Source organism: Perca fluviatilis, chromosome 4, assembly GCF_010015445.1.
Source record: "Perca fluviatilis chromosome 4, GENO_Pfluv_1.0, whole genome shotgun sequence".
In the NCBI taxonomy this organism is placed as follows: domain Eukaryota; kingdom Metazoa; phylum Chordata; class Actinopteri; order Perciformes; family Percidae; genus Perca; species Perca fluviatilis.
Genome location: NC_053115.1, coordinates 3,736,576 through 3,759,388, shown reverse-complemented (window position 1 = coordinate 3,759,388; position 22,813 = coordinate 3,736,576). Strand labels below are relative to the sequence as shown.

Genomic DNA, 22,813 nt, shown 5'->3' with positions numbered 1-22,813 from the left:
TCACCACATTAAAAAATAAAATAAAATCGAATGAAATTGTATACGTTATACTCTATTCTCAGTATTACTTAGATTTGTTTTCAGGCACGGCAAAACAAGGCCGGAGAACATTTAAACAAGAGAAGATGTGTCACCGTTCAGAAACCAAACAAGCCGAAGTCGGGAAATCGTCACGTAAAACCGTCTTATATACTGTCTGTGCGTAAAACCGTCTTATATACTGTCTGTGCGTAAAACCGTCTTATATACTGTCTGTGCGTAAAACCGTCTTATATACTGTCTGTGCGTAAAACCGTCTTATATACTGTCTGTGCGTAAAACCGTCTTATATACTGTCTGTGCGTAAAACCGTTGCTTGGAAACATTTGTCACATCATCAGCTCCCCGTCCTGCTCATTAAACCACAGATGTATACTGTAGGATATAAAAGACCGAAGACCTTTACAAGAGTCTTGTCTTGGGTTTTCTGCCATTTCCTTACATGGTTTGCCCCATGATGCATTGCGTGCACGGCGCACACTTACACAAGGTTTGTTTTTGACGAACGTGCAGTAGCATAGACTGTATATTAATATTAACAGTCTATGGGTAGTAGTAGAAGTTGTTTTTCCATTAGGCCTATCTAAGTATTTCTTGTACATTTTATTTTTCATTTGTTATCTGCAAATTTTGGAAGAAGTATGCAGATCATTTGCTTAAGTAAAAGTAGCAATGTAATGTGAACATACTATATTACAATTAAAAGTCCTGCCTTCAAAACCTTAAAAGTACTATCAGCAAATTGTACATAAAGTAGGCCTATTAAAAGTACCCATTATGCAGTAAAATGTTCCCTGTCAGGAAAACCATCTTTTGGAAATTGATCTTAAAGCCTTAATTAAAAATCCAACCTTTGAGGACACAAATTTTCTGAATAATGTATCGTAAATAAATAAATGTTCTTCCTTAAAATACAGGGGGCATAAGTTAGTACACCCCTATGTTAAATTCCCATAGAGGAAGGCAGATTTCTATTTTGAAAGGCCAGTTATTTCATGGATCCAGGATACTATGCATCCTGATAAAGTTCCCTTTGCCTTTGGAATTAATATAGCCCCCCCACATCATCACACACCCTTCACCATACCCCCACATCATCACATACCCTTCACCCACACACACATCACACATACCCTTCACCATACCCCCTACATCATCACATACCCTTCACCATACCCCCACATCATCACACACCCTTCGCCATACCCCCCACATCATCACATACCCTTCACCATACCTAGAGATTGGCATGGCTTTATTTCAGTAAGCCTAATAGCTGGTTGGATTTGCAATGATAGATGATCTTATGGAAAGTACCCCATGCCAATATCTCTATGGGAATTTAACATAGGGGTGTACTGACTTATGCCCCCTGTATTTTAACTAAGAACATTTATTTATTTACGATACATTATTCATTCACAAAGAAAATTTGTGTCCTTAAAGACTGGATTTGTCCTCATTTTTTTTCAATTAAGGCATTAAGATCAATATCCAAAAGATGATTTTTTTTATTCCTCTTTTTAGTCAACTTTAGCATGGGTGTATTGACTTATGCTGAGCACTGTACATGTTGGTAGCGCCGATGTCCTGTGGAAACCACGTATCTCTAAACAGTCAACTTTTCATTGTGTCAGAAAAACAGTCCTGTTTTCAGCTTTGTGACAATTTAATCTGACAAAAAAGTGATAAGTAAGTAATAAATAAGTAATAAAGCTGTCAGACAAATGTAGAGGAGTAAAAAGTACAATAGTTGCCTCTGAGATGATGGGGAGTAAAACTATAAAGTTGCATACAATGGAAATACTCAGGTAAAGTACAAGTAACTCAAATTTATATTTAAGTAGCTTACAGTACATGAGTATATGATATGATATGATCGTGGCTGAGAGGAGGATGCTGTCCAGGCTTCAGTCCATCTTGGATAATGTCTCCCACCCTCTCTACGACACACTGGCCCAGCAGAGGAGCACCTTCAGCAGAAGACTCCTCTCACCCAGATGCACCACAGAGCGCCACAGGAAATCATTCCTGCCTGTGGTCATTAAACTTTACAACACCTCCCTCAGAGAGTCACACACCCCCTCTCTGTAATCATCTCAAACAAAGACAATCACTTCTCTTTTTTATCGCACTAAAATCATCTCAACATAGACAATCATTTCTCTTTTTTATTGCACTATTTGCACATAACTCTGTACATTTCATATTTTATATATTATTACTGTATATTTGTTTTTATTATATATGTTTAAAGTATTGATAATATATGTTTTTTATTGTTTGTATACCTGGAGTGGTAACGAAAATAATTTCCCCCTAGGATTATTAAAGTATTTCTGATTCTGATATGTAGGCCTACTTAGTTACATTCCACCACTGGTCCTGTGTCCCTTGTATAAATTGCTCTCATTGATTAGAAAATACATCTGCTCAGTTTTCCTGTTATCAGAGATACTTCAATTTTTCCCAATAATATGACATACCCGCTTATTTTATCATAACAAAAAACTCTTATATAACAATTTATTACACCTTATCACATGACAAGAATAAACAAATAAACATTTCTTGTTGGATGAATGATATTTTTTATGACAAGTTTTCATATGCTGATTTAATGAAAATAAGGTCCAGTCAGTGAAGTTGGCTTGGTATGAACCAGTGCATTCTGACAGGTGTCACTTAATGATCCTAAAAAAACATTATTTGATAAATCTGTTACATGTACAGTAGGTTACTTCTTTTTTCAGTCGTGCATAAAGAGGGAAAGTAGTTTGAGTCGAGAAGTGCGGCTCTAGCTTTTGGGTTTGAATGACTTTGTGCTCCTAGAACAAGAAAAAATGTCTTGAATGTCTTTGTAATGAAATAGGTTTCTTCTTACACTAAATCATAATATGTTGTACTAGTGTGAAAAATAATAAAACATGAGAATATCTTGTTCATAAAGTGCCAAACATGCTCTTACTTTTTTTCCATGGCTGCTTTTTGCAAATTCTGTGCATTTGAGAACAAATTACATTATTAAGTTGTTAAAGACATATATATTTTACAGGTAGCATATATATATATATATAAACATAGTGGTGTAGTCTACATGATACGCAGGTATACGCAGTGTACCCACTAAGAAAGCTCCAGGATTTCCATATACTCACTTAAAAATACCCAATGACACGCAACAACATACTTTCCATATAGTTTTGATATATTTTGAATTGTCATCTGTGTTTTTCGTCTTCACGCTAAATAAAGGTATTTCCACCATAAATTGGTGCATAAAAGTGTATCCGAATACAGGAAATGAAGACTTTCATGCTCAAAATTTCCCTGGGGGAGGACACCCAAATATGATATGCACTCCCTCCCCCAAAGGCAGATTCTGGCCATATATATATATATATATATATATATATATATATATATACATAAAGTACAGTATACCCACTACAATACTACACCACTGCCTTGGCTGATCTTTTAGGCTTAATTGGTCCATATGCCTTCCTCCCTTGCATATTTTGTTATTACATATAATAATTGCTCTGCTAATCCTCTCCAACCTTCAAACTAAAATGAAATGAAACACCCAGACCCCCCCACTATGATATGCACCCCCTCCCCCAAAGGCAGATTCTGGCCAATATATATATATATATATATATACAGTACAGTATACCCACAACAATACAACACATTAGACCACACCACTGTATATATATATATATATATATATATATATATATGTGTGTGTGTGTGTGTGTGTGTGTGTGTGTCAAAAGGTATATCTCAGGTTAGAGTTAGATCTGATCATTCAGATAATATCTCAGGTTAGAGTTGTAACAGGCCAACATTTCCAGGTGAAATGTGGTGCAGTTTGTTCTGCTGTCATTTTGAGTTTGCCATGCGGGGCTCGTAATCTTCCACATCTGAGAACACATCTCATGACACTTTTTGGACTAAAATCATTCAATCAAGTCAATCAATCCGATTTTGTTGTTGTTGTGTATTAATCTAACAATCAACATTTTTGCACATCCTACACTAAACCATACAGCCTTCTTCTGGTTAAACAGTTATATCGTATTATGTTCATGTATTCACCATCCACCAAGTTACTTACTAGGCAATAAATCCTTTTCTGATTCTGATTAGTGCCTATTCTGCAAGTTTTGTCATTTATAATAATAATAATAATAATAATAATAATAATAATAATAATAAAAATAATAATAATGATAATGTATACTTTATTATAGGGGAAATTACTATGTTTTCACTCTGTTGTTATTACACACACATGCTCAGTACCTCTATATGCACTAATGGAGAGATGTCAGAGTGAGGGAGCTGCCCATGGAAAGGCGCCCCGAGCAGTTGGGGGTTCGGTGCCTTGCTCAAGAGCACCTTGGCAGTGCCCAGGAGGTGAACTGGCACCTTTCCAGCTACCAGTCCACCACCATACTTTGGTCCATATTGGGACTTGAACCAGCAACCCTCCAGTTCCCTAACCCAACTCCCTACTGACTGAGCTACTGCAAAAATATAACTCAAATCGTTTAATCAATTATCAAATTAGTTGGCGATTGATTTAAGAGTTGACAGCTAATCGATTATTCGATTAATCTGTGCAGCTCTAAGTCAGTCAACTTATTTTCCATTTTCCCTTGCACATTGTAGGCCCACAGTAGGACGCTATAGCATTATTATCACATATTTCTGCCTACATACTAATCTCACTTTACTTCTACTCAACTTTTGTATTTCTTGCACTGTAGCCATGTTACTTTCATAGCCTACACTTATTGACTAGCTCTTTTCTTATTATTTTACTTTGAATGTGACTGTGAGCAACTTTTTCCTTTAAATTTGTTTTTTAGATTGATTAAATGTAAAAGGGACATTAATTAATCAACATGAGTACAGAGTCCAACATGTAAATGTGGCAGATTTAGCCATACAGGCTAATTTTCGTCTATATGTCCCATAACTGCAACTGAGGGAAGTATCAAGAGAGCGGGGGATAAGGGGGCTGTGGGGGTTACCGGGGGCAACAACTGTACAAACCCCGCCCCAGACAACTTACTGTGGGAGAAAGAAGTTAGCTACACCTCCTCCTCTCTCTACCGACTTTCTGGTCCCTGGTTAGGCTCCTGCCCCGCTGCAGAGCCCTGACATTTTAGCACCATGGAGCTCCGTTGTGCGCTGCTCTTTTCCTGCCTTATTATTCCACTGTGCAGCTCGGACACCGATGTGAGCAGCCACTTCGTTTTGGAGCCCTATGATTTCCTCTTCGACAAGGCGGTTGAAGCCTACTATAAGGGGGACTGGCTGACCGTCGTCCTGAACATGGAGAAGGCGCTTAGGAACAAAGCTACGGTCCGCAATGTGAAGGCTCAGTGCCGGCTGAGCTGCGCCAACCAGACCGCTTTCGGGGAACGTCTGTCCGGCTTGGGAGTTCCCATACCGGGGGCCGGGTCTGTGGAGGACCTGGGATTCTTCCAGAAAATCCTGAAACGGGCCGACTGTGTGAACTCCTGCGAGACCGAGAAACTGGGTTACCCAACTCTGCATCAAGTTGCTGCAGACGTGGAGCTGGAGTTTAAAAAGAGGACCCCATATAATTACTTGCAAGCCGCATATTTTAAGGTAACGTTATTTAAATATATAGTTTAGTAGCCTATGGACGTTTTCGATGGAATGCCATTGCTAGGCAACGGCCTGGCTGGCCCTTTGATAATTTTCTGTCAGTTGATTTAGAATGTTAATGTTTACAATTGTAAAATGGTCTGTAGTATACAGGGCCGTTAGCTACAAATGTCACTGCTATCAGCGCTGCCCTATCACACACAGCCGATAGAAAGTTAGCCTCCATAGTTCCACAAGTCCCTACTAGACATGCAGGCCCAGAACACAGTGAATAACTTCAACACATTTTAGTTGAGAACTCATTCAAGCTTTGACTCAGAGCTGATTTGGTGTTGGATACTGTAAATGCTCCCCCCCCCCCCACACCCCCACACACCCCCCCTAAACCAAGACAGCCATGCCACGTCTTTAGGTGGAGTCAACTCCTGTGGAGTCTGACGATCTTTTTTGGGATCCAGCGGTTTTAAAGGCCTAAAGTGCTGCCTTCAAATGCTACTGATTTCAAATACAAAACAATACATTTAAAAAAAATAATCATTTCCCCATTGAAATACTAACCACAGAAAAAGAAAAATTAAAATTAAAAAAAATTATTAAAATAAACTAGTCACACCATAAAAATGAAAATAAAATAAACTAAGACTAAACCTATGCCTGTGCTAGGATTATCTAAACTGTTTTTTAAGTGCCTACTCATACTTAATGTACAGCTGTGTTGGCACATTGGAGTACTTTAAACTGTAAAGTGAGATGGGCAAAGATAGACAGTTATACAATATTGTTATCTTTGCCAAATTCTTTTTTCTTCATATTAGCAGTTTTCTTGGATAATGTGTATAGTCGAAAATACTACTCTCAGACAGAACTTGAAAGCAGCAATTTAATGAAAAAAGCTCCTGCAGAATTTTAATCTGCCACTAAAATCTGTGCAAGTGGAAGAAATATATCTTAAATATCTTAAACATGACTCAACATGAATGCTAATGTTGCTCTGTGTCTAATGGATGTGTAAATAAGCAGCGTACGTTCTGCGCGTGTGCGAGACGTAATACGTCTCCGTAACAGCAGGCGGCGCTAATCTGTATGGTCGCCCAAAAAAATGAAAACCGACAGCTGATTGGACGAACGCGTCACGTGGGTCTGGCTGCTCCCGAATTTCAAAACCAAATATAGTTCACAGAAATGTGTTTCTGAAAACATTTTAATTGAGAAATAGGCCATTTGCTGAATCTGTCTTCATTTCAGATCGACAAAGGTCAGTTTAAAAGATTTTCGTCAGATTTTGAGAGGCTCTAGTCACGCTCATTCCGCTCGCCATTTCCGGGTAATTGGTCATTGAGTCCGACTGCCCACTGGCCGATTCAACAAGTCAAATCGGCCCAAATTAACGCCGACGGCTCCTCCGACTGACAACGGCACCGAACAGACTCGAGTCACCGACCTCTCCAGACTGTCCGACGGCCGCTAATTGGGTTGGTGTGTCGGCGCCTTTCGAGAGACTAAACCCTGTTTGGGAGAAGCGGAAACTATCACACAGCAGCAGTAAACAGTCCTGTCAAATAGGGCCTGTAGGTGTTTTGAAGTGGATTACTGATTATCACACCTTCAATCAGAGAGGACGAGCTGACTCCTGAATCTTTTTTTTTTTTCAGATCAATAAGCTGGACAAGGCAGTGGCTGCTGCACACACGTTCTTCGTGGCCAACCCGGAGCACGTGGAGATGAAACAGAACCTGGACTACTACAGGATGATGGCAGGAGTACAGCCAGAGGACTTCAAAGATTTGGAGGCCAGGCCACATATGGTGAGAGCAAACGCCTTGTCTGACGAGTTTATGGCCTTTTTGTTCTCGTAGCCTCTAAGGCAGTCTTTAGAGGGGGACTGATTGTCTATAATGTTTATTCCTTCATTTTGCTCACATTTCAGTACTTTTTTGTGTGAAACATGGTGGAAAATAAAGGCAAAATGTCTCTCAAGGCATTTTATTACCTTGCTATTAACCGTAAAATGTATAGACCTTTTTCATGGCAGACATGTTGACATGTCATAGTAGGAAAAGCACAGGTGTATTCAAAACCATTACTGATGGCTGCATTCCACTTAGGAGAGGCCCTGGTATTAAACCATTACTGATGGCTGCATTCCACTTAGGAGAGGTCCTGGTATTAAACCGTTACTGATGGCTGCATTCCACTTAGGAGAGGTCCTGGTATTAAACCATTACTGATGGCTGCATTCCACTTAGGAGAGGTCCTGGTATTAAACCGTTACTGATGGCTGCATTCCACTTAGGAGAGGTCCTGGTATTAAACCGTTACTGATGGCTGCATTCCACTTAGGAGAGGTCCTGGTATTAAACCATTACTGATGGCTGCATTCCACTTAGGAGAGACCCTGGTGTTAAACCATTACTGATGGCTGCATTCCACTTAGGAGAGGTCCTGGTATTAAACCATTACTGATGGCTGCATTCCACTTAGGAGAGGTCCTGGTATTAAACCATTACTGATGGCTGCATTCCACTTAGGAGAGACCCTGGTGTTAAACCATTACTGATGGCTGCATAACACTTAGGAGAGGTCCTGGTATTAAACCATTAAGGATGGCTGCATTCCTCTTAGGAGAGACCCTGGTGTTAAACCATTTCTGATGGCTGCATAACACTTAGGAGAGACCCTGGTATTGTGCATGCTGACTCACTGAAATATCTTACTGGGACACTTGATGGAACTGAGCCATAGTTAAGGTTATCAATATCAGCTGTGCTTTTCCTACTATGACAAGTCAACATGTCTGCTGTGAAAAAGGTCCATACAAGGCATGGACGTAGCATCAGTGATGTCACCCATTGGTTTTTGGACTGCCGTTTTGAAGCATGGATGTATTATATTAACTTTTGAAGCCTCAGGTTTGGCAATATGGCCGTCGCCATCTTGGTTAACGGGACAATTTTTGATGAGAGGGTGGAACTGAGGAGGATGACGCAGCCAAACCAGTGTTGTTTATGGTTGCTGCTGCACTAAGCTAACGCTAAAGAGAGAAAGTTGCTGATTTTCAACCCTTCTGAAACGAGCCGTTCATCTGCATGTACGGCAGTACAGAAAATCGGCTAACTTTTGCCTAACCTACCAGCTAATGCTAGCGGTAGCTAGCTAGCTTGGTTAGTCTCAAATTTGAGATTTTTGATGAGAGGGTGGACCTGGGGAGGATGACGCGGCCAAAGCAATGTTATTAATGGTTGCAATGGCACTGCGCTAAGCTAAACGCTAAAGAGAGAAAGTTGCTGATTTTCAACCCTTGTGAACCGAGTCATCCAGCGGAGATTTAAACGTGGACCTCTGGGTACTGCTGCCATTCATCTGCATGTACAGTAGTACACAGAAAATCAACAAACTTTCCCTTAAGTTACCAGCTAACACTAGCTGTAACTAGTTAGCTTGGTTGTCAGAACGCTGAACAAGACATTTTTAGGTGACAAAATGTTCCAGTTCACTTTGATGAAGTGAAAACACACACTGAGAGGGTCAAAGTTTAAGATAAAAACATGGACAACACCCAAAAACAAGTTCAGGCCTATTTTAATGTCCACAGTGTTAGCATGGTTAGCATCGCTAAGCCTCTGTCCTGATTGACAGGTCCTAAAGCATCCCCTGCTTTATCGTCTATTTAAAAATAAATGGGACCATAATTTACTAAATGAACATCATGCTGTATTGAAGAAGACTTGAAACTAGCGATTGAGGCCATATGCTCATTATGAACATGTTTGCTGAGGTAATTCTTCTTTTTGGAGCCAGTAGAGTCGCCCCCTGCTGGAAATTAGATAGAATGCGGTTTAAGGTACTTTCGCGTTGGCTTCACTTTTCAGACTTTTCAGAGCTTCGTCCATTATTTTCTACTATGCTATTACCTAGAAAATGACACTTACACGTCAGCACTAGTAATATTACACAACATCCCCTTTGTAATGGTGACCATAGGCCACCTCATTGGATGCCCGCTTCCTCTCTCCTCAGGCCGAGTTCCTACTGGGGAAGAGTTACTACAGCGACGAATCATTCGGCCTGGGGGCTGATCACTTCGAAGTGGCCATTAATGAGTACTTCACCGCCGATAAGGAGTGCAGAGCGCTGTGCGAGGGAGCCTACAACTACGACGGCTACAACTACATGGAGTACAGCGCAGACCTGTTCCAGACCATGACAGGTGAGACGGTACATCGCTGTGTTTTTTGTGCAGAAGAGATTCATATGAAAGTTGAGAAATTGTTGACCGTTTTCCTTTGTGTACATGTGCTTGTGTGTGTCAGACCATTACATGCAGGTACTGAACTGTAAGCAGCACTGCGCGGTAGAGTTGGCCTCAACTGCCGGCAAAGACAAGCCCTTTGAGGACTTCCTCCCCTCGCTTTTCAACTACCTGCAGTTCTCCTACTACAACAGTGAGTCCAATAGCCCTTCTTCTTTTTCTGCCTGTACTGAGTAGCGTATGCCTTTGTCCAATGTCCCTGACTGTAACAGAAGTTTACAAGCCAAGGACCCCTTAACTGAAAGAGAGACGGAGCAGTGACCCCCTACTACATATATTGTCTAAAATGAAGTTGCATATTAAACTGGGCCTACAATAATGTGTAGGGTGGCCTAAAGCCTTTATACAATAGCTTAGTATTCTATGCAAAAAGAAGGTATGCCTACCAATAAAAAGAGTAGGCCTACCTTTTTTTTTGCATAGAATACTAAGCTATTACAGTAAAATAGCCTAATAATCGCATTATTTTATAAATCAGGTGTTAATGTTACACATACATGTGGCACAGTGAATCTTTAGGATTAACTTAATCTGTCGGTGGCTACCTTAGTGTCTGCCTTACCTATAGGCCAATAAGCAGTGGGGATTTATATTTGCTAATAATATGTTGGATTCATGTTAAGACTTTTTTTAATTTTCGAAAAAACTTAAAGAAATTAACAATTATTTGGAGGCCCCCCTGCAGTGACTCTGAGGACCCCCTAGGGGTCCTGGACCCCCTGTTGCGGGGCTAAGTTCGTCTGGAATCCAGGGTAGTAATTATAGGTAATTAGGGAGGCAATAGCTAATTATTTTAACCGCCTGCCTCACAGTCCGCCATTGCACATGTCTGAAGAGACGTATGAGTAAAAAGTACTTTAAACTAAAAATAATGTAAACATTAACCTGGTGCATTATAAAAAAATATTTCAGGCTTGCTTTTAGGGTTGCACGATATTGACAAAATGTGATATTAATTTTGATATTTTTAAACATATGTAAAATTACAAAAGTTACGGGAAAACGCATCAAAATAGATTCATAACAAATACACACAAGGTTTATTTCAACTGACAGTCATATTGGACTGCTACAACATGAATATATAAATAAGGACCATGTTCTACTGGTTGGACAGTATAAAATATATAAATGAAGAGAACAGGACACAACTTTTCTTTCTCTTTTCTGATTCGTTCCGTTTTATTGTCTCTATCTATTTCTTCACTTCCACTGTTACTCTTGTCGAAATATGCACTCACGTCACGTGGTATGCTCCATAGGGTTTGTCATGTAGTGGAATGTGCAAGTGGCACGGTAACTGACCAATGAAATGATGATCATTATAGTGTTTCTTGCTTTGTGTTTGTACAATTTACAGCACAAGTTCTCTGAGAATGTCTTTTATATCCAAGCAAAATGGTAACTGAAATTTGCGTAATCTAAGGGTGGTGATGGCGCAGTGGATATGACACATGCCTTTGGTGTGGGAGACCTGGGTTGGACTCCCACAGCGATACATCAACCAATGTGTCCCTGAGCGAGACACTTAACCCCTAGTTGCTCCAGAGGCGTGCAACCTCTGACATATATAGCAATTGTAAGTCGCTTTGGATAAAAGCATCGGCTAAATGACATGTAATGTAATGTAATGTAACCTAATTGATATTGTGAATCGGAATGGAGTCGATTCGGGAAACAATGGTGATACCCAGCCCTAGTATGAATAATATGTTTGTGTGTGAAAAGAGCCCAGCCAAGTTTCCTAAACACATTATCCTACACTTCCTATAGGAGGACTCCTCCTAGGAGTAGAGTATTTGTGTAGAATAACACTTTCACCCTCCTCCTTCTGTTCCCTCTCTTCAGGTGAGAAGTACGAGCAGGCCATAGAGTGTGCTAAGACCTTCCTGTTGTTCCACCCGGCCGATGTGGTGATGAACCAGAACCTGGCTTATTATTCTGTAGTGCTGGGTGAAGACAAGGCAGCAACTATATCAGCCAGAGAGGTACAGTCGGTCTAACTTACTATAACTACATTTAGTAGAGGATTTTGTCCAAAGCGCCTTGTGAGTGCAGTTTTTTTTAGCAGTGTATTATCTGAATCCATAATGATCAGCAGTAAATCAGCTCACACAACATGCGGGAAGAGAAAAATAGCCTCCATTAGCACTCAAATATACTCAAGGGCACAAAAGAGACGCTGAAAAAGCATTGATGGTAATCTAAAGCACATAAACGTTTGCTGCCTTTTAAAGAAGCAATAAGTACGAATTTTGAATGCCGCCGGCTCTAAATGTCCACATGCTGCACTGTTTATAGTGGTTTAAGAGGGTTGTTGATCAATGCTAATGATGATGAATGATGCAGAGATTTCTGGCTCTCACAACTGATCTCACTTTTGAGCCTGTGCTCTGTTTTGGAATAAAAACAGATGTGGGTGATTCTTCTCCCCAAAAAAACCCTAACACCAAATTAATTACTTTCCCTGCATGTGTATGCATTTATAGTTATTGTTTTTGTGCTTTCCATAATAATGAATGGTAAAGGTCCCATGACATGGTGCTCTTTGGATGCTTTTATATAGACCTTAGTGGTCCCCCTAATACTGTATCTGAAGTCTCTTTTATATAGACCTTAGTGGTCCCCTAAAACTGTATCTGAAGTCTCTTTTATATAGACCTTAGTGGTTCCCTAATACTGTATCTGAAGTCTCTTTTATATAGACCTTAGTGGTTCCCTAATACTGTATCTGAAGTCTCTTTTATATAGACCTTAGTGGTCCCCTAATACTGTATCTGAAGTCTCTTTTATATAGACCATAGTGGTTCCCTAATACTGTATCTGAAGTCTCTTTTATATAGACCTTAGTGGTCCCCTAATACTGTATCTGGGGTGTGGCCTTGACCAACTGCCACTTTTTTGTTTTAAAAACATGATGTCCCCCCCCCTGTGGGGGGGGGGGCCCCTTTTTGGGGGGGGGAAAAAAAAAAAAAAAAAAACCCCCCCCCCCCCCCCCCCCCCCCCCAAAAAAACCCCCCCCCCATCTGAGCTTTAATTTTCTCAAAGGCAGAGCAGGATACCCAGGGCTCGGTTTACACCTATCACCATTTCTAGCCACTGGGGGACCATAGGCAGGCTGGGGGAACTCATATTAATGTTAAAAAACCTCATAAAGTGAAATTTTCATGCCATGGGCAAAGTATGAGGTGATCTATGTTTGAGGGGTGGACCTACCTAAACAAATTAATGAAATAAAATGGCGCTTGGCGCGAATATGAAGAAAGGCTCTACAGGTAAAACAGAATACCTTGTTGGCTGCTCTCCTGAAAAGAGGTTCTTGAATCCTAAAAGTCCTTTGAAAGTCTCTTTTTCTGTCCCCCTTGGCCTCTGACATCAACAATTATAACTCCGACTGCATTATAGCCGAGTGCCTTAACATCTGCTCATGTTAGATTGCACACAGTCCATTAGCAAACTAGGGCTGTGTATTGGCAAGAATCTGGCGATATGATACGTATCACCATACATGGGGCAAGATTCAACATATTGCAATATATTTTGATACTGTGTGTAAGAAAAAAATACAGTACACAGAAAATCAAACTGCCAGTTTGGGATTGTGGTTCCCAGGTTCTTAGTCGTAGAAAGGATGGAGTCGTAGTGTACAAAGAGAAAGTATGGAGTCGTAGTCTACAAAGAGAAAGTATGGAGTCATAGTCTACAAAGAGAAAGTATGGAGTTGAAGCCTACAGAGAGAAAGTATGGAGTCGTAGCCTACAAAGAGAAAGTATGGAGTCGTAGCCTACACAGAGGAAGTATGGAGTTGTAGTCTACAAAAGAGAAAGTATGGAGTCGTAGTCTACAAAGAGAAAGTATGGAGTTGTAGTCTACAAAGAGAAAGTATGGAGTCGTAGCCTACAAAGAGAAAGTATGGAGTCGTAGCCTACAAAGAGAGAGTATGGAGTCGTAGCCTACAAAGAGAAAGTATGGAGTCGTAGTCTACAAAGAGAAAGTATGGAGTCGTAGTCTACAAAGAGAAAGTATGGAGTCGTAGTCTACAGAGAGAAAGTATGGAGTCGTAGCCTACAAAGAGAAAGTATGGAGTCGTAGCCTACAAAGAGAGAGTATGGAGTCGTAGCCTACAAAGAGAGAGTATGGAGTCGTAGCCTACAAAGAGAAAGTATGGAGTCATAGTCTACAAAGAGAAAGTATGGAGTCGTAGTCTACAGAGAGAAAGTATGGAGTCGTAGCCTACAAGAGAAAATATGGAGTCGTAGTCTACAGAGAGAAAGTATGGAGTCGTAGTCTACAGAGAGAAAATATGGAGTCGTAGTCTACAAAGAGAAAGTATGGAGTCATAGTCTACAAAGAGAAAGTATGGAGTCGTAGTCTACAAAGAGAAAGTATGGAGTTGAAGCCTACAAAGAGAAAGTATGGAGTCGTAGTCTACAGAGAGAAAGTATGGAGTCGTAGTCTACAAAGAGACAGTATGGAGTCATAGTCTACAGAGAGAAAGTATGGAGTCATAGTCTACAGAGAGAAAGTATGGAGTCGTAGCCTACAAAGAGAAAGTATGGAGTCATAGTCTACAGAGAGAAAGTATGGAGTCATAGTCTACAGAGAGAAAGTATGGAGTCGTAGCCTACAAAGAGAGAGTATGGAGTCGTAGCCTACAAAGAGAAAGTATGGAGTCATAGTCTACAAAGAGAAAGTATGGAGTCGTAGTCTACAGAGAGGAAAGTATGGAGTCTATCACAAAGAAAAGTATGGAGTCGTAGTCTACAAAGAGAAAGTATGGAGTCGTAGTCTACAAAGAGAAAGTATGGAGTCATAGTCTACAAAGAGAAAGTATCGTAAGTCGCCAGAGAGAAAGTATGGAGTCGTAGTCTACAAAGAAAAAAAGTGTGAGTCGTAGCCTACAAAGAGAAAGTATGGAGTCGTAGTCTACAAAGAGAAAGTATGGAGTCGTAGTCTACAAGAGAGAAAGTATGGAGTCGTAGTCTACAAAAGAGTATGGAGTCGAGTCTAACAAGAGAGAGTATGGAGTCGTAGTCTACAAAGAGAAAGTATGGAGTCATAGTCTACAAAGAGAAAGTATGGAGTCGTAGTCTACAGAGAGAAAGTATGGAGTCGTAGTCTACAAAGAGAAAAGTATGGAGTCGGGTCCACAGAGAGAAAGTATGGAGTCGTAGTCTACAGAGAGAAAGTATGGAGTCGAAATTCAAAGCCTACAAAGAGAAAGTATGGAGTCGTAGTCTACAAAGAGACAGTATGGAGTCGTAGTCTACAAAGAGACAGTATGGAGTCATAGTCTACAGAGAGAAAGTATGGAGTCGTAGCCTACAAAGAGAAAGTATGGAGTCGTAGCCTACAGAGAGAAAGTATGGAGTCGTAATATACAAAGAGCAAGTATGGAGTCGTAGTCTACAAAGAGAAAGTATGGAGTCGTAGTCTACAAAGAGACAGTATGGAGTCATAGTCTACAGAGAGAAAGTATGGAGTCGTAGCCTACAAAGAGAAAGTATGGAGTCGTAGCCTACAGAGAGAAAGTATGGAGTCGTAATATACAAAGAGCAAGTATGGAGTCGTAGTCTACAAAGAGAAAGTATGGAGTCGTAGCATACAAAGAGAAAGTATGGAGTCGTAGCCTACTAAGCGGAGCTCTAGAGTCTTTGCTCTGTAACAGAACCAGCAGAACGCTGCCCTCAGAACATTGGTTCGGTGTGTTGTAGTTCTTTCTGGTGGATATTGGCGTTGGTACGTACGCGGTGATAAAACTACAAATCCCACAATAAATGCAATACCTGCTCGCGAAATCCGTCTGCGTCTCCTCAGAGTTTGTTAAAGTTCAGCTAGGCCTACTGTACGTGTGGAAAATGGGAAAGTGTACTTTTAACGAGACATGGCTAGAGCACAGCGATTTCCGCTGTTGGTTACAAGCGGTTCCCATTATTTTGGTAATGTGTCGTGTAGGTCTTCAATTTCAATCTTTAAGGTCTTAAAAAGGTCTTCAATTTGACTTACTAAAACCTGCAAGAACCCTGTGTTTACTGCATGAGATAAACCATGAATTAACTGTGAATTAGGCATTAATCATGCATCATGAACACAACGTCTATGTCACTGCACTTACAGTTGAATTGGTTGTTTACCTCTAGGTGGTGAAACAGCACATTCAGCAGTCCATACTGGAAAAAGAGCTGCTCTACTTTGGATACGAAGCCTTCGGAATCACATTTGTAGATCCGGTGAGTGAATCAATCATTTGCTATTGATCACATTGTGCTTATTTGATGCAGGGGGCTTCATGCAGGATGGTAATCGACTTGTACCCTTTTACTGTCATTTTGTATTCAGGACACATGGACTCCTGAAGATGTCATGCCCAAGAAACTGAGAGACAAGCAGAAGTAAGATTGAAGACGCTGCCACACACACACACACAGACACACACACACACACACACACACACACACACACATTTGTGCACGGAAAGAATCGATGTATTGTCATGTTGTGGCCTCTGTGATTCTACCTTTCTGTGTTTGTGTCTCAGAGCCGACAGAGAGACTGCAGCGAGGATAACAGAGGAAATAGGAAACCTGATGAAGGAGATTGAGACTCTGGTTGAGGAGAAGAAGAAGGATTCCTCAGACATTGCCATGATAATAACGCAGCCAGAAGGTGAATATTTCACCCAGATGTTTTGTGAGAAGCTGGTGCATTTGTCCCAAATAGACCGAATCACTGTGACGGTGCGCTAAAAAAATTAATCACTTCCGGGTAGAAAAATATGACTTGCAGGATTTGCGGAGATATATGCAGGGTCCAAAATTCTTTCCGTCTTTGAAATTTATTTTGAACATGTAAAAGAAAACAGAAAATCAGGTCATATAGGTAGATCATAATAATTTTTGTTGTCGTTGACATGTCCAAAAAGGAGTGGGAAGAAGTATACACTTGTCTAATCCTTCTTCCGCATAAAACATTTTTAATTATTTAACAAACTTCCTCCGTCATAATTCTTTTAAACTCTCCCAATATTTAACTTTACTTACCAATTCTCTTACGAAATACAATTTATTTCTCATATATTCTTATTAGTGCTGTCAAACAATTAAAATATTTAATCGCGATTAATCGCATTAATGTCATAGTTAACTCGCAATTAATCGCATATTTTTATCTATTCTAAATGTCCCTTGATTTCTTTTTGTCCCATTATTTTTTCTCATTTTAATGCTCTTATCAACATGGAAAAGTGGATCGGCTTGCTTTGTGCTTTTGTTGCCTGGCTTTGACGAGGGGGGGCCGAGACTTGGCATCAGCTGTGCGCTCGGCCATCAGCTGTGTGCTCCATCAGTGCCGCCATCAGCTGTGTGGATGCTGTTGTCGCCACGCTGTGCGATCGACACACAAAGGGGAAATTGGCACTTTAAAGTAAACTTTCCATTCAGAATCTCAGTGGCGTCCATTTCGGCGTCTCGAGCTCGCCATCCACTCAAAACGTACCGTTAGCCTGCTACTCTTTGGCTGGCTCGCGAGCCCAAACAAGTGTGTGCGGCGTGCCGGTTGTTTAGTTTCCGGTCTAGCTAGATCCGGGGTGGTGTTAACGTTACTACTAACGTTACTAGTTGTTGTAACAGCATGTGAAAAAAACTACAAAGTTTTCCAGGCAACAAATAACATTAATCTCCCGATAAAAAAATGTATGCCGTTAAAATGGGTTAATAACGCGTTTAACTGACAGCACTAATTCTTATCAATTATGTATTATAATTTCCTGCATATTTATTTATTTTACACAAAATATATATTGATATATTTTAGTATCATAAATATGAGATTCATTCAGAAATTCAAATTAAGCATCCAATCCAATCACTCCTTCTCGTGGCTACCTGCACTTAACATGATTTATTATTTTTATTCAGAAACTCAGCTGTCTGTCATTAAAACCTGAAATTACAAATAAAAAAATCATTCACTTCTCGTGGCTGCCTGGACGTGCACTTTCCCTGGCCTCATGGCTGCAGCTTGCGCTCTCTTCATCTACTCTATAACCTAAAAAAGGGACAAAAAGGTTGTGCGTTTAAAATAACAGAAACAGCAAAAGTTTAAATGCACTAAAGCTATACAATACCTCCTGAGATTGGGTTGCACTGGAGGCCCGGAGCTGGCATATTTCGCGGAGGATTTCACTGCTGCTGCTGCCAGCACTCTCGGCTTTCCCGTGATGAGTTTTTGCTCTAATTTTCGGGACAATTAGGGCAGGATTCGGGATTTGGGATTTCTCGGGTCTGTCCCGAACTGTTCGGGACGTCTGGTCGCCCAAATTCCAACATTTATCTCATGAAAAAACAGTACACGTAATAATAAAAAGAGGAATACAAAATGTTAAACCAAATGTTACACCAAACAATCAACTAAGTATTTCACATTCGATTAATCGCAGTCTTCGCGATTTTGATTTGAAAACGATCAATTGTTCAGCGCTACTCTCCTGCCTAAGGCTAGTGAAAAGGGTTGACATATGAAAGCGTTGAACATGCATTTTAGATGAAGGAGACGGGAGTATATCCAGCTGTGTCTGGCCCCCGTTTGCTTAACGCCTTTAAATTGTACGTACGGGACGCAGGAGTTTTCCACCCGGAAGTTACTGTAAACAACCATTGTGATTGGTCTATAGGCTCATGATCTAGGCTTTAATATTTCATGTCTAAACAAACTATACAGTAAAAATTAAACAGTAATGGAGAAAGTCAAAGGCTCAGTATTTGGACAGTTCCACTTTAAATCTCCTTGGTCCTGTGCCATTTCTCCTCGAGGTGGTGCTCTGCTGTACGACGACATCAAGGTTACCATGACGTCCAAGCAGCTGAACGGCACCCAGCGGGTGCTGCTGGATGGGGTGATCAGTGAGGACGAGTGCAGGGAGCTGCACCGCCTCTCCAATGTGAGTTATCATCTAAGGCCTACCATAGACAGGAAGACAGATAGAGAGAGAGAGAGAGAGAGAGAGAGAGAGTGAGAGATAGAGATAGATAGAGAGATATAGAGATAGAGAGAGATAGAGAGAGAGAGAGAGAGATAGAGATCGAGAGAGATAGATAGATAGATAGATAGATAGATAGATAGATAGAGATCGAGAGAGAGATAGAGAGACAGATAGATACAGAGATAGACATAGATAGAGAGATTGATAGAGAGGGTATATAGATATATAGAGAGAGATAGAGAAGAAAAAAAAGAGAGATAGATAGATAGATAGATAGATAGATAGATAGATAGATAGATAGATAGATAGATAGATAGATTGGCAGGCGGGCCCAGCATCATGTAAACAAAAAGAAAAATACTTCTATACGTCTCTGTCACAAACCGAGCACCATACAGGGAGAGTAGTAGACAGCAGTTAAAACATCAAATATATGTATTTTTTTTTAACTCACTGGTATCGAATCGGTACTCGGTATTGGCCGATACGCAAGTTCAGGTATCAGAATCAGTATGGGGAATCACAACGGACCACCTGTAATTAAAGTGAGTGTGTGTGAGTCCATGATGTCAGCGTGTTGATGTTGTGTGTGTGAGTCCATGATGTCAGCGTGTTGATGTTGTGTGTGTGACATATAAGTGTTGATGTTGTGTGTATGAGTCATGATGTCAGCGTGTTGATGTTGTTGTTTGAGTCCATGATGTCAGCGTGTTGATGTGTGTGTTGAGTCCATGATGTCAGCGTGTTGATGTTGTGTGTATGAGTCCATGATGTCAGCGTGTTGATGTTGTGTGTGTGAGTCCATGATGTCAGGTGTTGATGTTGTGTGTGAGTCCATGATGTCAGCGTGTTGATGTTGTGTGTGTGAGTCCATGATGTCAGCGTGTTGATGTTGTGTGTGTGAGTCCATGATGTCAGCGTGTTGATGTTGTGTGTGTGAGTCCATGATGTCAGCGTGTTGATGTTGTGTGTGTGAGTCCATGATGTCAGCGTGTTGATGTTGTGTGTGTGAGTCCATGATGTCAGCGTGTTGATGTTGTGTGTATGAGTCCATGATGTCAGCGTGTTGATGTTGTGTGTGTGAGTCCATGATATCAGCGTGTTGATGTTGTGTGTGTGAGTCCATGATGTCAGCGTGTTGATGTTGTGTGTATGAGTCCATGATGTCAGCGTGTTGATGTTGTGTGTATGAGTCCATGATGTCAGCGTGTTGATGTTGTGTGTATGAGTCCATGATGTCAGCGTGTTGATGTTGTGTGTGTGAGTCCATGATATCAGCGTGTGTATTTTGTTTGTGAGTCCATGATGTCAGCGTGTTGATGTTGTGTGTATTGAGTCCATGATGTCAGCGTGTTGATGTTGTGTGTATGAGTCCATGATGTCAGCGTGTTGATGTTGTGTGTGTGCCCATGATGTCAGCGTGTTGATGTTGTGTTTTGTGAGTCCATGATATCAGCGTGTTGATGTTGTGTGTATGAGTCCATGATGTCAGCGTGTTGATGTTGTTTTGTGTGAGTCCATGATGTCAGCGTGTTGATGTTTGTGTTGTATGAGTCCATGATGTCAGCGTGTTGATGTTGTGTGTGTGAGTCCATGATATCAGCGTGTTGATGTTGTGTGTATGAGTCCATGATGTCAGCGTGTTGATGTTGTGTGTATGAGTCCATGATGTCAGCGTGTTGATGTTGTGTGTGTGAGTCCATGATATCAGCGTGTTGATGTTGTGTGTGTGAGTCCATGATGTCAGCGTGTTGATGTTGTGTGTGTGAGTCCATGATGTCAGCGTGTTGATGATGTTGTGTGTGTGAGTCCATGATGTCAGCGTGTTGATGTTGTGTGTGTGAGTCCATGATGTCAGCGTGTTGATGTTGTTTTGTGTGAGTCCATGATGTCAGCGTGTTGATGTTGTGTGTGTGAGTCCATGATATCAGCGTGTTGATGTTGTGTGTATGAGTCCATGATGTCAGCGTGTTGATGTTGTGTGTGTGAGTCCATGATATCAGCGTGTTGATGTTGTGTGTGTGAGTCCATGATGTCAGCGTGTTGATGTTGTGTGTGTGAGTCCATGATATCAGCGTGTTGATGTTGTGTGTATGAGTCCATGATGTCAGCGTGTTGATGTTGATTTTGTGCATATCTCCCAGGCAGCGGCGCTGAAAGGTGATGGCTACAGCGGGCGCCCCTCCCCCCACACCCCCAGTGAGATGTTCCAGGGGGTCACCGTCCTGAAGGCCGTGAAGGTACGGCTGCTCGATTATGGAAAAAATAATCACGATTATTTTGGTCAATATTGAAATCCCGATTATTTAACCCGATTACTCGTTAACATTTGGATATAATGGCTAGTGTCCAGGGTATAATCTGTTAGTGTCCTTTATCTCACAGAAAGAGTCTTTGGATCAGAATAACATCTGGTTTACTACTGTTACAGATATCACACATAACGTTACACAGCTAACAAACAGCTCCACAGACATAACACAGTGTGCATCTCACATCACATGTTCACTCACTATGACATCACTACTACTGGCATTACTAAACACTGGGCCAAAATATCAAAAATAATGTCGCTGTCAGTGGGCTTATTTGCTAGCTAACCTTAGGAAGAATCCAGCACATAGACAGTACCTTAGAGTAACGTTACGTGAAACAGGTGATTTAACATCCCTGCTCATTTACATACAGTGACAACATACAGTACAGGCCAAAAGTTTGGACACACCTTCTCATTAAATGTGTTTTCTTTATTTTCATGACTATTTACATTGTAGATTCTCACTGAAGGCATCAAAACTATGAATGAACACATATGGAATTATGTACTTAACAAAAAAGTGTGAAATAACTGAAAACATGTCTTATATTTTAGATTCCTCAAAGTAGCCACCCTTTGCTTTTTTTGATAACTCTGCAAACCCTTGGTGTTCTCTCAATGAGCTTCATGAGGTAGTCACCTGAAATGGTTTTACCTTCACAGGTGTGCTTTGTCAGGGTTAATTAGTGGAAGTTTTTCCCTTATTAATAAAAAAGCAAAGGGTGGCTACTTTGAAGAATCTAAAATATAAGACATGTTTTCAGTTATTTCACACTTTTTGTTTAAGTACATAATTCCATATGTGTTCATTCATAGTTTTGATGCCTTCAGTGAGAATCTACAATGTAAATAGTCATGAAAATAAAAAGGAAACGCATTTGAATGAGAAGGTGTGTTTTTTGGCCTGTACTGTACAGTTTAACAACTAAACTAAATGCTGAGGGAACATTACTATTTTTTTTCATGTTGGTTTTGAGCAATATGTCTATGCACCCCCACAAAGCTGGAAACAGTTTTAAACAGTAAGTGAATACAGTGTGTCGGGGGAATACAACGTCTACTACAGTCAAAGGCAGAGGGACCGCAGGGTTAGCTAACGTTAGCTGTTCCCAGACAACTGAGTTGGTTTTGCCTTTTTTTGCTCCCCAAACGCTGCTGCCATCTTTACTCGCGCTGAGGTTTTAAATTCCAGCGGATGATATGACCACGACTTGCCTCCCTGACTGGCTTCGGGAGGGGAAGATGTGTGCATGCGGATGTGCGCATGCGCGTGTCATTCAGAACACAAGACAAAATAAGAGTGTTTTTGCAAAACAGAACATGGCAAAATAATCGTTTTTTTCTCGATGATACTATTTTGGTGATCGCTGGGAAATCGAAATTCAATTAATTGCACAGCCCTACGTGAAGGTCTGTAGTCCTGCTCACTATAAACAGCATTTACAGTTTTTGATTCAATTCAATTGCATTTACAGTGTTAAATCATAACGGAAGTTATCTCAGGACACTTTACAGATGG

At 40.7% G+C, this 22,813-nt stretch overlaps 1 protein-coding gene across 1 annotated transcript in view; it reads left to right on the top strand.

Annotated features, from left to right (window-relative positions):
- Positions 1-5,124: 5,124 nt before the first annotated feature.
- Positions 5,125-22,813, top strand: part of p3h1 (prolyl 3-hydroxylase 1) — a 25,241-nt gene continuing 7,552 nt past the window's right edge. Inside the window, exons 1-10 of the mRNA XM_039799180.1 lie at positions 5,125-5,688; positions 7,341-7,493; positions 9,706-9,895; positions 9,999-10,130; positions 11,846-11,985; positions 16,138-16,227; positions 16,337-16,389; positions 16,536-16,663; positions 18,808-18,935; positions 21,122-21,217. Of these exons, the coding sequence (XP_039655114.1) occupies positions 5,227-5,688; positions 7,341-7,493; positions 9,706-9,895; positions 9,999-10,130; positions 11,846-11,985; positions 16,138-16,227; positions 16,337-16,389; positions 16,536-16,663; positions 18,808-18,935; positions 21,122-21,217 (1,572 nt within the window). The 5' untranslated portion in view covers positions 5,125-5,226. The remainder of the gene's footprint in view (positions 5,689-7,340; positions 7,494-9,705; positions 9,896-9,998; positions 10,131-11,845; positions 11,986-16,137; positions 16,228-16,336; positions 16,390-16,535; positions 16,664-18,807; positions 18,936-21,121; positions 21,218-22,813) is intronic.